Source organism: Rattus rattus, chromosome 1 (assembly GCF_011064425.1).
Source record: "Rattus rattus isolate New Zealand chromosome 1, Rrattus_CSIRO_v1, whole genome shotgun sequence".
NCBI classification, from domain to species: domain Eukaryota; kingdom Metazoa; phylum Chordata; class Mammalia; order Rodentia; family Muridae; genus Rattus; species Rattus rattus.
The window spans coordinates 163,724,203-163,736,526 of NC_046154.1; the positions used below are offsets into that span (position 1 = coordinate 163,724,203).

The window sequence follows — 12,324 nt, forward strand, 5'->3', positions numbered from 1 at the left end:
CTCTCCCTCCTCCCTCCCCCTCCTCCCTCCCTCCCTTCCTTCAATTTAGGTTGAGATTCTTGTTATGGATGGGTGTGAGCTACCATGTAGGTGCTGGGAACTGAACCCAGGATCTGGACAACAAGTGCTACACCATGTCTCCAGCCTCTGAGATATTACAAAATTACAGTCTGCACTATTTAGGGGCTCCAATTACAGCAGTGTAAATGCAGCATTAACGAATCAACATACAAATTCAAACTCATGGAAGCATGGACACAAGTGTGGTGGCACACAGGATGGTGGCACACGAGCCTGGCGGCACACAGGATGGCGGCACACAGGATGGTGGCACACAGGATGGTGGCACATAGCCTGGTGGCACACAGCAGGGTGGCACACAGGATGGTGGCACACAGCCTGGTGGCACACAGCAGGGTGGCACACAGGATGGTGGCACACAGCCTGGCAGCATACAGGGTGGTGGCACACAGGGTGGTGGCACACAGCCTGGTGGCACACAGCAGGGTGGCACACAGCAGGGTGGCACACAGGATGGTGGCACACGAGCCTGGCGGCACACAGGATGGTGGCACACAGCCTGGTGGCACACAGCAGGGTGGCACACAGGATGGTGGCACACAGCCTGGCAGCATACAGGATGGTGGCACACAGGGTGGTGGCACACAGGGTGGTGGCACACAGGGTGGTGGCACACAGCCTGGTGGCATCAAGTGATCGCAGGCAAAGGCTGCACAGCAGCTGAGTCCGGTCCAGTGCAGTCCTTGAGCCATTACCTAGGCCAAGGGATGTGGTCTGAGAGACCACATGTGGTGTCCACTCACCAGCCAGAATATCCGAGGAGTCCACACTGCCCACAGACGTCAACTTCGAAGGCATCACTTGAGATCATTAGTCTCTCCAGCAAAAGCATACTCGCTCCATAGCCAATTAAGCAGTCACGTTCCATTTCTCCAAGACGCAGGCCGCCATCGCGAGATCGCCCTTCAGTGGGCTGCCTTTGAAGTAAGTGAGCAGACTACGTCAGACACAGAAAAGGGAGGTGGTATCACACGCGGACCAGAGCACGGCTTGGGGGCAGGGTCCCCTGCCAGACAGTGGCCTTGAATTGCTTCAAAAGGGCGCTCTGGTGGGAAAAAATCGTAATTGTACGTCTTTATCATATGACATAAGGCTATATTATTTATATAATCCCCAGATAGCAGGGTCAGCATTCATTATTCACATTATGGCCACTGCTATTCGGCTGCTCCAGTCTTCACATCAGAGGGCGCTATCTTTTTTAGAGATGTACTCTGTTACTTAGAAGCAGAGAAGAAAGAGACCCAAACTGGAAGAAACTCGGGTTTCCAGTACCGCTTGCAAGGGCTCTGTGCTGTTAGTTTCTGTCAATTGGGAACAGGAGTGTCAAATGAAGTGATGCCTCCTCCATCAGACTGACCTGTGGGCATGTCTGAGGGCTATTTTTTTTTTAATTGTTGATTGATGTGGGAGGGCCCAGCCTACTGTGGACAGTGCCATCCCAGGGCAGAAGGGTCTTTAATGTGTAAGAAGTGACATTGAGCAACCCGGGGAACAAGCCAACAGGCAGCGTTTCTCCATGGTCTCTGCTTCTTTCTGTGGCTGCCCTGGCTTTCCTAGGTGACAGACTGTACACTATAAGCCAAACAAACCTTTCCTTCCCAAGTTGCAGAGAGCAGAGTACAGCAGGCCCCAAAGCCTGCTACTTTCCTGACTTCCCATGACACAGCAAACAGTGTCTGAACATACGCTGTTCCTGCTGTGGCTGGACGTTACAGTGACAATCAAAGAGCAGGTTACTAAGAAAAGCTACACATGAAAAGCTGAGACAAGGTCTGAAGGAGCCCTCTGTAGAGGAAACATCACCAAGAACACTGCCCGCTTGGATCTGCTGCAGGACCCATCCGAGACAACTGTTCCCTTCACTGAGGTGGGGACAAGGTGAAGGTGGTCACCTCCTTGTGGGTGCTTGCCTTTCAGCCGCCTGAGATAACTGACTATAGACAACAGTTCCCAGGTTTGTTCCCAGGAGGTTTCCAACCTCCATGTTGGAAAGGGACACTCAGTGACATGGAACCTGGGGGGACAGCACCTGGCCCAGGAGGGTCTCACTGCTTAGACGGTAATTACCGTGACAGTCTTAGCTCTTCTTCCTTTTAGTCGTTAAAAACATTTTTAAACGATTATTCTATTTTAAGAATTTGCCCACATGTATGCGCACTGCATGTGTGCCTGGTGTCCTCAGAGATGAGAAGAGGGTGTGGGATGCCCTGGAACTGGAGTTGAAGATGTCTGTGAACCCCTATGTGGGTGCTGGAAACTGAACTCAGGTCCTCAGCAAGAACGACAAGTACTCCTAGCCACTGAGTGCTCTCTCCATACCCATCAACATTTTCAAACACATACACACTTCTATGATTTTAACAGGCATCGCACCTGTTCAAGTTATGATCAAGATTGAGTCTGGCTTTTAAGCAGCCAAGCCAAACGGTGGCTTCCCAGTCTCCTCCCTGTACAGCATGCTCAGTGAGGATAAGGGAGCAGGTCCTTACTGGACCCCTGTCTTCGTGTGCCTGTACCTAGTCCATGAGAGGGACTGTGGAGAGACGAGGCCTGCAGGGACCCTTACCCAAGGAGCCATCTGACAGGCCTGTGATGTAATTTTATTTTTCCCAATACCTTTTCTCTTCACATGGAGACCTGCAGTTACAGGAGGCTGACAGCAGTCCTAACTTTCTTTCCTGCCAACTCCGAGTTCACAACCCTGACAGCATGCCTTGAACTGGCTGCGTCTCTACCTGACTCTTCCCTCTTGAAGGAAGGAAATACCCAACTTGTTCTTAGGCTACACAGGAGCTTACACTGAGGGCGCTTCAGAATTTTAGAGAAACTTTGGACTTTTAAAATTTTTGAATTTTTTTTAAAGACCACGGAACTTTTAGAAGTTGGGATGTTTTACATTATGATATTAATATTAATATGACATTGTGGGGACAAACAAGAAAGGAAACGTTACTATTGAACAGTACCGTGCTGAGTTCACATGGGATCAACTGTGCTGGCTAGTTTTTTGTTTGTTTCTTTTCTTTCCTTTTTCCCAACTAGAGCTATGCTAAAGTCTTCTGAGAGGATGAGAGGAAGGAACCTCAGTTGAGAAAATGCTTCCTAAGGTCGCCTGTAGGCAAGCTTGTTGGATAGTTTCTGGACTAATTCTTGAGCGATGTGGCAGGAACTGCTCACTGTGGGCGGTGCTATCCCTAGGCAGGTGGTCTTAGAGGTATCGGACAGCAGGAGGAGCAGGACAGTAAGTAGCTCTAAGGCCTCTGCTTCAGTTCCTGCCTGAGGTCCTGCCCTAGCCTCTCTCTGTGACGAGTGTCACCTGACAGTTGAAGAGTTAATTACATTCTTTCCTCCCAAGTTGCTTTTCCTTATGTTTAATCACAACAATAGAAAGTAACCAAGGTAATATTTAACACACCTAAGTAATTGGCATCTTAAGGGAAACAGAAACTTGGCTGGGACTGTTTACCTCCACAGAGAAATCAGCAGCTCCCCCAAACCCCTAACACACATACACACACACACATACACACACACACACACACACACACACACATACACACTCACACACTCTCACACTCACACCACACACACACACACACACACACACACACACACACACACACACACACACACACACACACACACACACACACACACACACACACACACACACACACACACACACATATACACGTAGTGCTTCTGTACCTGGTAAGGACAGCTCGTGGTCCTCTGGCCCGGGCATGCATTTTATCCAGCACCATGTGTTTCAGTTTCTGATAGTACACAGGTCCAAAATAGATGTAGGCTTCTAAGGGCTCACTGAAAGAAAAGCCAACACTGGGTTTAGGCCACAGAGTCTGGGTAACTGGAGAGACAGCCTGCACTAGGTCTCATCATCTGGAGGTTTTCCTTAATTGTCTTCTCAGAGATTTATGACCGACTGTGTGAGGACAAGCCTCTAGTCAGTGCAAGACTAGACCAAGCTACAGAAGCACGCCACTGTAAAGATAATGCTTTCACAGAGAAACACCATCAGCAGGATGACCCTCTTCACGGCCAACAGCTTTTCTTCCTAGGTGGATCTTTCGTCTACTCTCAGCACTAGACAATCTGATCTACTGGAACCATCCAGAGAGAGTCCTCCCAAACTGGAAATCAGAGCATATTCTTGCTCTACAATCCCCAGTGGCTTCTTCTGAGATTCTATGTAGCCCAAATCGTACATGGCTATCACACCAAATATACTACACCTTCTACCTCAGGACGTCTGCCCCCGGCCCACGCTGACACTGCTCTTCTGTCAGGTACAAGCATGGCCCTGGCAACAGTGCAGCTTCAGCTGGCCTGGAACTTCCACACAGTCCAGGCTGCTGTCAAACCTGCAAGCTTTTGGTCTCCGCCTCCCCCATGCTAGGATTACAGCTGGAGCCTTTCGAAGGAGCCCTGCTCCCTCACGCTCCACCACCCCTTCCACCACTCCACCCTGTAGTGCTCCCAGCACCTTTGTGTATAATCAGTTTGTCTCTCTGCCTTTCGTCTTCCCGTGAGAAGTCGGTTCTTTGTCTTTTGCCACAGTGGTGCCAGCATCTATGAGCTTGCCTGGCATACAACTAGTGCTCGATAAATGTTTGTTACACAGCTTATTCCACTAGTGAATAAATATAAATAAATATAGTAAAAATCTCAAAAGTGAGTGTTGTGACAAAAAAAAAAAAAAAAAAAAGTCTTGTCAGAAGCAAAGAGCCAAGGATTGGACACCTCCTCAAAGGGAAGGAAGTTCTCGTCGGCGCTGTTGATCTAGGTAGAGACAGCCCAGTGGGCCCGAGAGGTGAGGTAAGAGCAGTGAGAGGGTGACCAGGCTCAGACCCCGTGCTCTCTCTGCCTGCCACAGTGGCCTGTCTGAAAGACAAGCTGACTTTGAGCAAAGCATGTGGTCAAGTGGGAGGAGCCGAGGAAGCCGCCAACTGCAGGAAGGCGCTGCAGTCTTTGGCCCAGCCTCCTGCCCCAGCTCTCCTGTGCCAGTACATGAGTGAGGGCCGCTGTAGTCACTGAGCTGCTCTGTGAATTTCAGCACAACGGGACCCCAGGAAGTCACAGTGGCAAAGGCCTTGAGAGACCCTGCTCTTGTCCCTATCTGTCATGGACACTGCATGACCTCCCGATTCAGTTTTGATTGTGCATCAAGGTGGTCAGCCAAGGGTCTTTCCAGTTCTAATGAGTAAGTGACTGTGGTCCTCAGGGATGGTAACTCACAGTAGAATTCATGGACCTACCACCCAATGCTATTTCATCACCAACAGAGCAAACCACATACATGCAATTGCTGCGTCTAGCTAAGATCAGGAACATGGGTGAGGGCAGGTGGAGGGGCACAAATGCCCTCCCGAACAGGCTCGGTGCTTCCCTGAATGGAAGTGAATGGCATGGAGGTGAACGGCAAAAAGAGGAAAACCCATGTGGGCGCCAAGGGAGCAGTGTAGACCTCAGCTGTCCTCACAGCTGTGCACAGCACACAGCAGGTGGACCTGCCGCATCTTTCAGTGCACTTATGTTTAGGAAGCAGCACTGAATGGGGCCTGTGGTGGTGCACACTCTCTGGATAACATCATTCCTGAGTAGAAATGAAGGCCATAGGTTTAGCGATGACTGTTTTTTTAAAATTAGACCCCTAACTACATAACTGAACCATACTTAAACGAAGGAAACCATTAGAGTTTTCATAGGATGAGGTTTTGTTTTGTTTTGTTTTGTTTTAAACATCCTAAGAATGACTTACTTAAGGAAACCCGTATCAATGCTATCTGCACAAGCACTGGATCCATATTTCCAGCAGAAACGGGTTGCGGGCAGGCGCTCTCCCTTCTGGAGCACTTCTTTGTAGTAATACATTAAGCACCATGTCCTCGCCCATGCTCCAGCATGACCCTGAGGTCTTAATACAAAGGTTCACTCACTCACTCACTCACTCACTCACTCATTCGCTCGCTCGCTCACTCACTTTGCGTGCGCACGGGCGAGTGCCTACATGTCCATGGTTGGAGGCCAGAAGGTGTTGGATCCCAAACTTGGGTCCTGTGGAGCAGCAGCCGGTGTTTTTAACCGCTGAGCTCTGTCTCCGCCCCCTGGGTATTTTATGTGCCACAGGATTCCATACAGACCATTTGATCGTACATTCTATGTGGGCTGAGTTTCAAGACCTCGTCATCCACAGTAGTTGCATGGACTTGTGCCCTTCAAAGATGGCAGCTAGACCCTTCGCCTTGTCTTGTCCAATCTCACCTCAGGCTGTACAGCTACCTCCTTCTGGAATAACAGTTGGGTGGGCACCTACCAGTTCTTGGGGTCTACTCAGTAAGTGTACTTTCCTCTGTGCAACACTCTGAAGGACACAGCTTCTGTCCCTCCATGTCTTACACACTCTCTCCTCCTCCTCGTCTTCATGACTGAGCGCTGGTTCTCAGATTTGCCTGTCGGGCATTACTGAAGCTGTGCTGTGAAGTGCTGTGCTGGCTGTGGAGACCAAGCAGTAGACACAGCATGGCAGCCTGCTCCCACGGAGGCTGTGTCTCAGCTGGGAGACAGACAGCAGTATCAGGGCATATGTCTGAGGACCGACAGCTATGGAGAGCAGTGGGGCAGGGACAGGCAGCACCAGAGCGGAGTTTAATTGGGTAGTCAGAGGGCAGAGGTGAGGCTCAGTCATGGCGTGCTTCTAAGCATGCATGAAGCCCTGGAATCAATCCTCGGCTACACAGAACTAAAACAAAAATCTCAAAGCCAAACCAAACCAGACAACCACCTGCTTGGCAGGCAGTCACCGAAGGCCTGCTGGAAATCACCTTGTGTTTGCTACTATTCCACATCCAATAACAAATCGAATTGGCCAGCTCTGTGGTTTTATTTACTGCAGTCCCTTCGATGTCTAGCGCATATTAGATGTGAGCACCGGGCTCCAGGCTACGAAACCAAGCACTGTCTCTGGTGCTCCACACAAATCTAGAAGTCTGGGAAACACTACATCAGACGCAGTTAACGCACTCCACAAAAGCAATGCAGAAATCCAAGCTTGTTAAAATGACAGTCCTACCACACAACTAGTGGTCCTCAATATCTGGCTTCTTAAATGTGGCCTTTCTTGGATCAGGTTTCCTAAAGCACCAAGGCTTCGTTCCTGCCCACTAAGGCAGTCTGGGAATGTCATACCTCATCGGCCCGCTTCTTCAGGCCCTCACCTCCGATCTCTAGCGTTTGTTTAGCAGCACACTCACCCGGTGATGCCCGAGGTGACATAGTCCTTCCCCAGGTAGTTGTAACCATGGCGAACGAGGTCTTCACACACGTCCTTCACTTTACTCCCTCCAAAGGCGGTGCCGTAGTGGAACCTGCCGTCTAACACGCCTGCCTTGCCGGCCAGCAACTCAATCAACTTTCCAACCTGTGAGACAGGAAGGGAACAGACTAGGTGAGTGCCCCCGGCTGTCAGTTCTCCCGGCATCCCTGCCTTTGGCTTATGTTTTGAAAAAGCAGCTTCAACCACACCCAGCAATAGTGAAACATTACCAACACCAGCATTCCTGGGTATCCTGCCGAAGAACCCTGGCTGTGGGACTAACTTCCCGGACTGAATTCCCTAGTTTTCAGATATTGAAACTCAAGTACAGAGCTAAGCACTGTGGCCAAGGCCACTTGGCCTGCGACAGGTTTGCAGCTTACAGGAAGTGACTGCTGAAAGAGACATGGAGCAGGCTCAGCATACAGGACTCTGTGCCGCAGAGGACAGTGAGTGACAGGGCGAGGAGTCCGTTTATCCGTCAGGGGGCCACTCAGTGTAACTAAACTAACTGCCTGCTTCTTTCCCTCAGAGCAGTGCTGCTGAAAGCCCAAAGGTGACTGACCGTCATTCTCGATGGGAAGCCGTGAGGGTTCATTATGATGTCGGGACAGATGCCGGAGTCACAGAACGGCATGTCTTCCTGGGGGACGATCAGGCCGCAGACACCTGGGGGACAGGAGATTTTATAGCACGGGAAGCAAATGGGCAGGAGGGAAGAACACAGTACTTAATTGGGATCTCCCTGCTGCTGTCTCTATTCCCACTGTTCTGAAACCCTCCCCACGGCCTCCATCAAGAGCAACAAAAGCAATTTCCAACAACCCTGCTAGCCAAGCAGTTCAAAACGACTCTCTTTGCAGAAAAGCATTGTAGGCCGCCGAGTGGCATGCTGGCATGGCACACAATGGTGCGGTGCTGCTGTCAGGCCGCCTGCCCACCTTCCCTGAGCACCACGAAGACCAAAGGGCAGGCTCGGGCCAGCTCTCGTCCCAGAAGCTTTTCAATCCACAGTTTCTGCTTCTCGTCAGCGAGGTTGCGGTCTGCTGGGTTTTGTGCCCAAACCACAGGAATGCAAATTCTCAGACCACCAAACAAAGAATGATTGAATATGACTAAATGTGTAAAATGTGGATTTAAACCAGGATAACAAATCTTTGTGTGGGCTGCAGAGACAGTTCAGTGGTTAGCAACACTGGCTGCTCTTCCAAAGGACCCGAGTTCGGTTCCCAGCACCTACATGGCAGCTCACAACTGTCTGTAACTCTGGTTCGAGGGGAATCTAACATCCATACATGCAGGCAAAACACCAATGCACATAAAATCAAAATAAATAAATAAATCATTAAAAAAAGAAAAGAAAAAGGAACCGTGCGCATGGCTGAAATGCTAACAGGTGCGTGCGCTGGCTGCAGGGTTGGCCGCCTTGCCAGGGATTCCTTGGCAGAACTTAACCTGCTTGAAGGAATTTTAATCCTTATAGCTTACAGCACATTAGAAAAGTGATCTTTGATTGAACTTGTAAAGACCAACAAGAAAAGTAAGAGCCAATTCACTCTTAGAGCAAAAGGCCAGAATTAGATGTGGAATTCTAGGAATGGAAGCGGGGCAGGGCTGCGCACTCCGCCGGCATTCTCTGGAGGCAGCAGACCTGAGCAGGCCGCAACAGCGCTCTGAGCTTTAAGAGAGCTTGCTGCTAAACTGATCTGTTTTTCCCGAGAAGATGAGTGGGGAGAGAATTTAGGTGATCAGTTGCAGTGCATATAGGAGTTGGAAGGCTTGTAGGGAGCAGCACAGAGTAAGGAGACAGATGCTCTTACTGTAACAATAATAAAAGAAAACGCCTTCCCCCTTGTGTGTGAACGGACCAACTTCAGGATTTTCATTCCTGTCTGTCCTCTACACAATTCAAGCCACTTTAAAACAAACGGAGTTGTAATTATTATGGGGTTGCAGCTAAAACCTAGGACATGATAAGCAGGTGTCCCCGGAACCCCCAAACTTCTTTACATGAAACCTTTATGATCTGCATATCACCACGCGCCAAGGCAGTGAGGACAAAAGTCCGCCTGCCTATTTACAACTGTCTAACATTAGCACTCTGCTTTCTAGTGGCTGTGCACAAGACTGCAGCCAGGGCTTGTGGAGTTGGATTCTAGAGCAAACAGTTTCTTTGATATTTATTTTGGTTGAAAAGTTTTTTTTTTTTTAACCATATCAGGAATGCTTTCCTGTATGAATAACAGAAATGGTCACCTGATATGCAAATCCAGCTGTGTGCCAAAATTGACATCAAGCAGAGTATGTGACTTGTCCCTTCCCTCCAAACCCACATCTTATCTATACTGAAATTATCTGACAGAGGCCGAAAGTTACTAGGAAGTCTACTTTGAAAGAGATCGCATTGGAAACCTGAGTAGCCTGAGGCCACCACCATACAGCAAAGAACACAATGTTGGAACTGGCATCCCGAAGAAAGGAGCAGAGCCTGTGAAGGCTGGGGAGAGTCTGGGCTCAGAGAGCCTTTAAACACAAACGAACTCCCAGGGATGCTGGTGTCAGCCTGGGAGAGGCTGTGGTTTACCCTCTAGGCCACCAGGAGAAAGTGGGAGCTGGGGACAGGGTCTCAGAGCAGAGTGAGGCAGTGGGACATGCAGGCTGGGACTTGGGGAGGGCAGGAAGACAGAAGACTTTCGCTTGGTGCCTTGGTTTTAGTTGACACATTTAACTGAGCCAATTCAACCTCATTATGCCATTGAGATGACGCTCATTCCTAAAGTCGGAATCTAGTAATTTTCCTCCAGGCTCGGTTGATCTTTACTGCACAGCTTCCTTTTGGGAAGTTTGTTTTTTTGTTTTTTTGTTTTTCTTTTCTGCCTTTTCCTGACACTTCTGGGGGAAAAAAAAAAACAAAAACAACCAAACATACACAAGGAACTTTTTTCATTCCGTCCTATAATAGAATTGCTTTGGTTCTATTTGAACCAAGGACACCTGTAAGCCAAAAATTAAATCTTTGCTAACTTAAAATTACTTGAGTCTCTAAAACCCCTTTTATATGCCAAGATGGTTCCCATAGCAGACAGCCCTGTGTTGTTTGTTTTGTGAGAAAGCGAGTGATAAAAGACCCATGAAATCGACACAGAAAGCCAGAACACAGAGAGAGGCGAGGGCTCTCCATCACGGCGGCTTCTCCCCTCTGCTGACTCGCCGAACAATGGGGGCTACACATCCAACTGCAGATCCAACACAGCTGTGCATTTCATTACATGGAGAGCACTAGTGACACAAGTAAATAATTAACTTATTCTGCCCCACTGACTGTGCTTATGAGACCAGTCATAGCTGACGGAGTTTAATACAAGCGAACACAAAGGGGCCATAATGAGCTTAGAAGTTAAAACAAAATATTTAGACACAATTTGATGATCTTGAATCTCAAATTAGACAGATGATTTTTTTAAATCTGCATTTTACTGATCCATCAGGGGTAAAGAATGTTCTTAACCTTAGAAGCACACTTTTCCCCCATACTTTTCTTTCCTTCCACACTTCTCTGGTTTAGAAATATTCCAATCTTCACCACACTGAGAAAGTTTCTTTTCTTTTCTTGCAGTGAAAAATTAAAACTGTGCTTCATCAAGGAACAGAAGCGGAAAGTCCATTCCAGGACTAGGAAGTTTTGAAAGTTGTGGTCTCGTCCCTTGAGTGCTGGGTTAAAATGCAAATGCTGTGCTGTGTGCTCCAGTGTGTTAACCCCCACCCCTGCATCCCTGGAAAGAGGATGGGCTCCAAATAAAGCATGGCTAATGGGAGCTGTGGGGAAATGATTACCGATTCATACCTTAAATGCTTACACAGCACTTCAGATTTTAAAATAAAATTTCATCCCCTGCTTATGCTGATGATGTCTCAACTCCATTGTTTATAGCACAGCCTCCTGGTAGCAAAATGCAAATACGTTTTGCTCTGGAACTTGGATGTACTCACTGGGGGCGACTGGGAAGTAGGCCACAGACTGTATCACAGGACTCTTCGCACACACAAACCGAGGAACAAAAACAGAAGCTGGGAGAGTTAGGAGCAGATTTCGCCCCATCAAGAGTATCACTCCGTCAGCATTGACACTAGTGCCAAGGGGAGAGACAGAGAACTTACGGAGCCCAGGGAAGCTACAACTGGGTAGCCCACTCAGAGGACCCAGACACTGCAGGCTCATGTCCCAAGTTGCTAACTTTATTTCTATGGCTTCAGAGAGCAACCCAGAAATCATGTAGAAACAGGTTTGTCCAGAGAAAATACAGTCGGTATTATGAATCATTTGGTTTTCTTAGAATGTATTTCTAATAATTAATATTTATAGCAACTGACCTGTTGGGTTTAGTGGGTTAGATCTGTGTGATGGAATACTTTAAATTAAATAGACAAGAGTTAATATATCAGAAGAAAGATCAGGGTGTTGTAGCTCACGTCACTAATGCAAGTATTGGAGAATTCTGAGTTGGAGGCCAGCCTGGGCTGCTCAGCAAGACCCTGTCTCAAAGAAAGGCAAACAAATGAACCCCCCACACACAAAAAAAAAAAAAAAAAAAAAAAGAAAAAGAAAAGAAAAAAAAAATTTACCATGCTAGAGCCTTATCAAGACAACTGCGGTGATGTGTTTAATGCAAGGGATATTTCTGAGGTGACATCCCATTGAGGACTAACATGTGGTTTTCTATTGGAGTGTGTGTCACACAGTGTATTACTAAAATATACCATGTGACACACACCCTAAGGAGGACACAACTCTAGGCAGGCAGATGCAGCCCCATAGATCAATCTGAGAGAATGATGGAAGCTAACACCCTTCTATAAGTGCACTTGCTGTAGTTGAACATCACAGGAAGGCTACTGAAATCACACCC

General features: G+C 48.2%; 1 protein-coding gene across 1 annotated transcript in view; it reads right to left on the minus strand.

Annotated features, from left to right (window-relative positions):
* Positions 1 to 12,324, minus strand: part of Polr3b (RNA polymerase III subunit B) — a 108,189-nt gene that overhangs the window by 6,769 nt on the left and 89,096 nt on the right. Inside the window, exons 24-27 of the mRNA XM_032910451.1 lie at positions 7,983 to 8,086; positions 7,356 to 7,522; positions 3,793 to 3,906; positions 825 to 998 (exon numbers count right to left, since the gene is read on the minus strand). Coding sequence (XP_032766342.1) covers positions 825 to 998; positions 3,793 to 3,906; positions 7,356 to 7,522; positions 7,983 to 8,086 — 559 coding nt within the window. The remainder of the gene's footprint in view (positions 1 to 824; positions 999 to 3,792; positions 3,907 to 7,355; positions 7,523 to 7,982; positions 8,087 to 12,324) is intronic.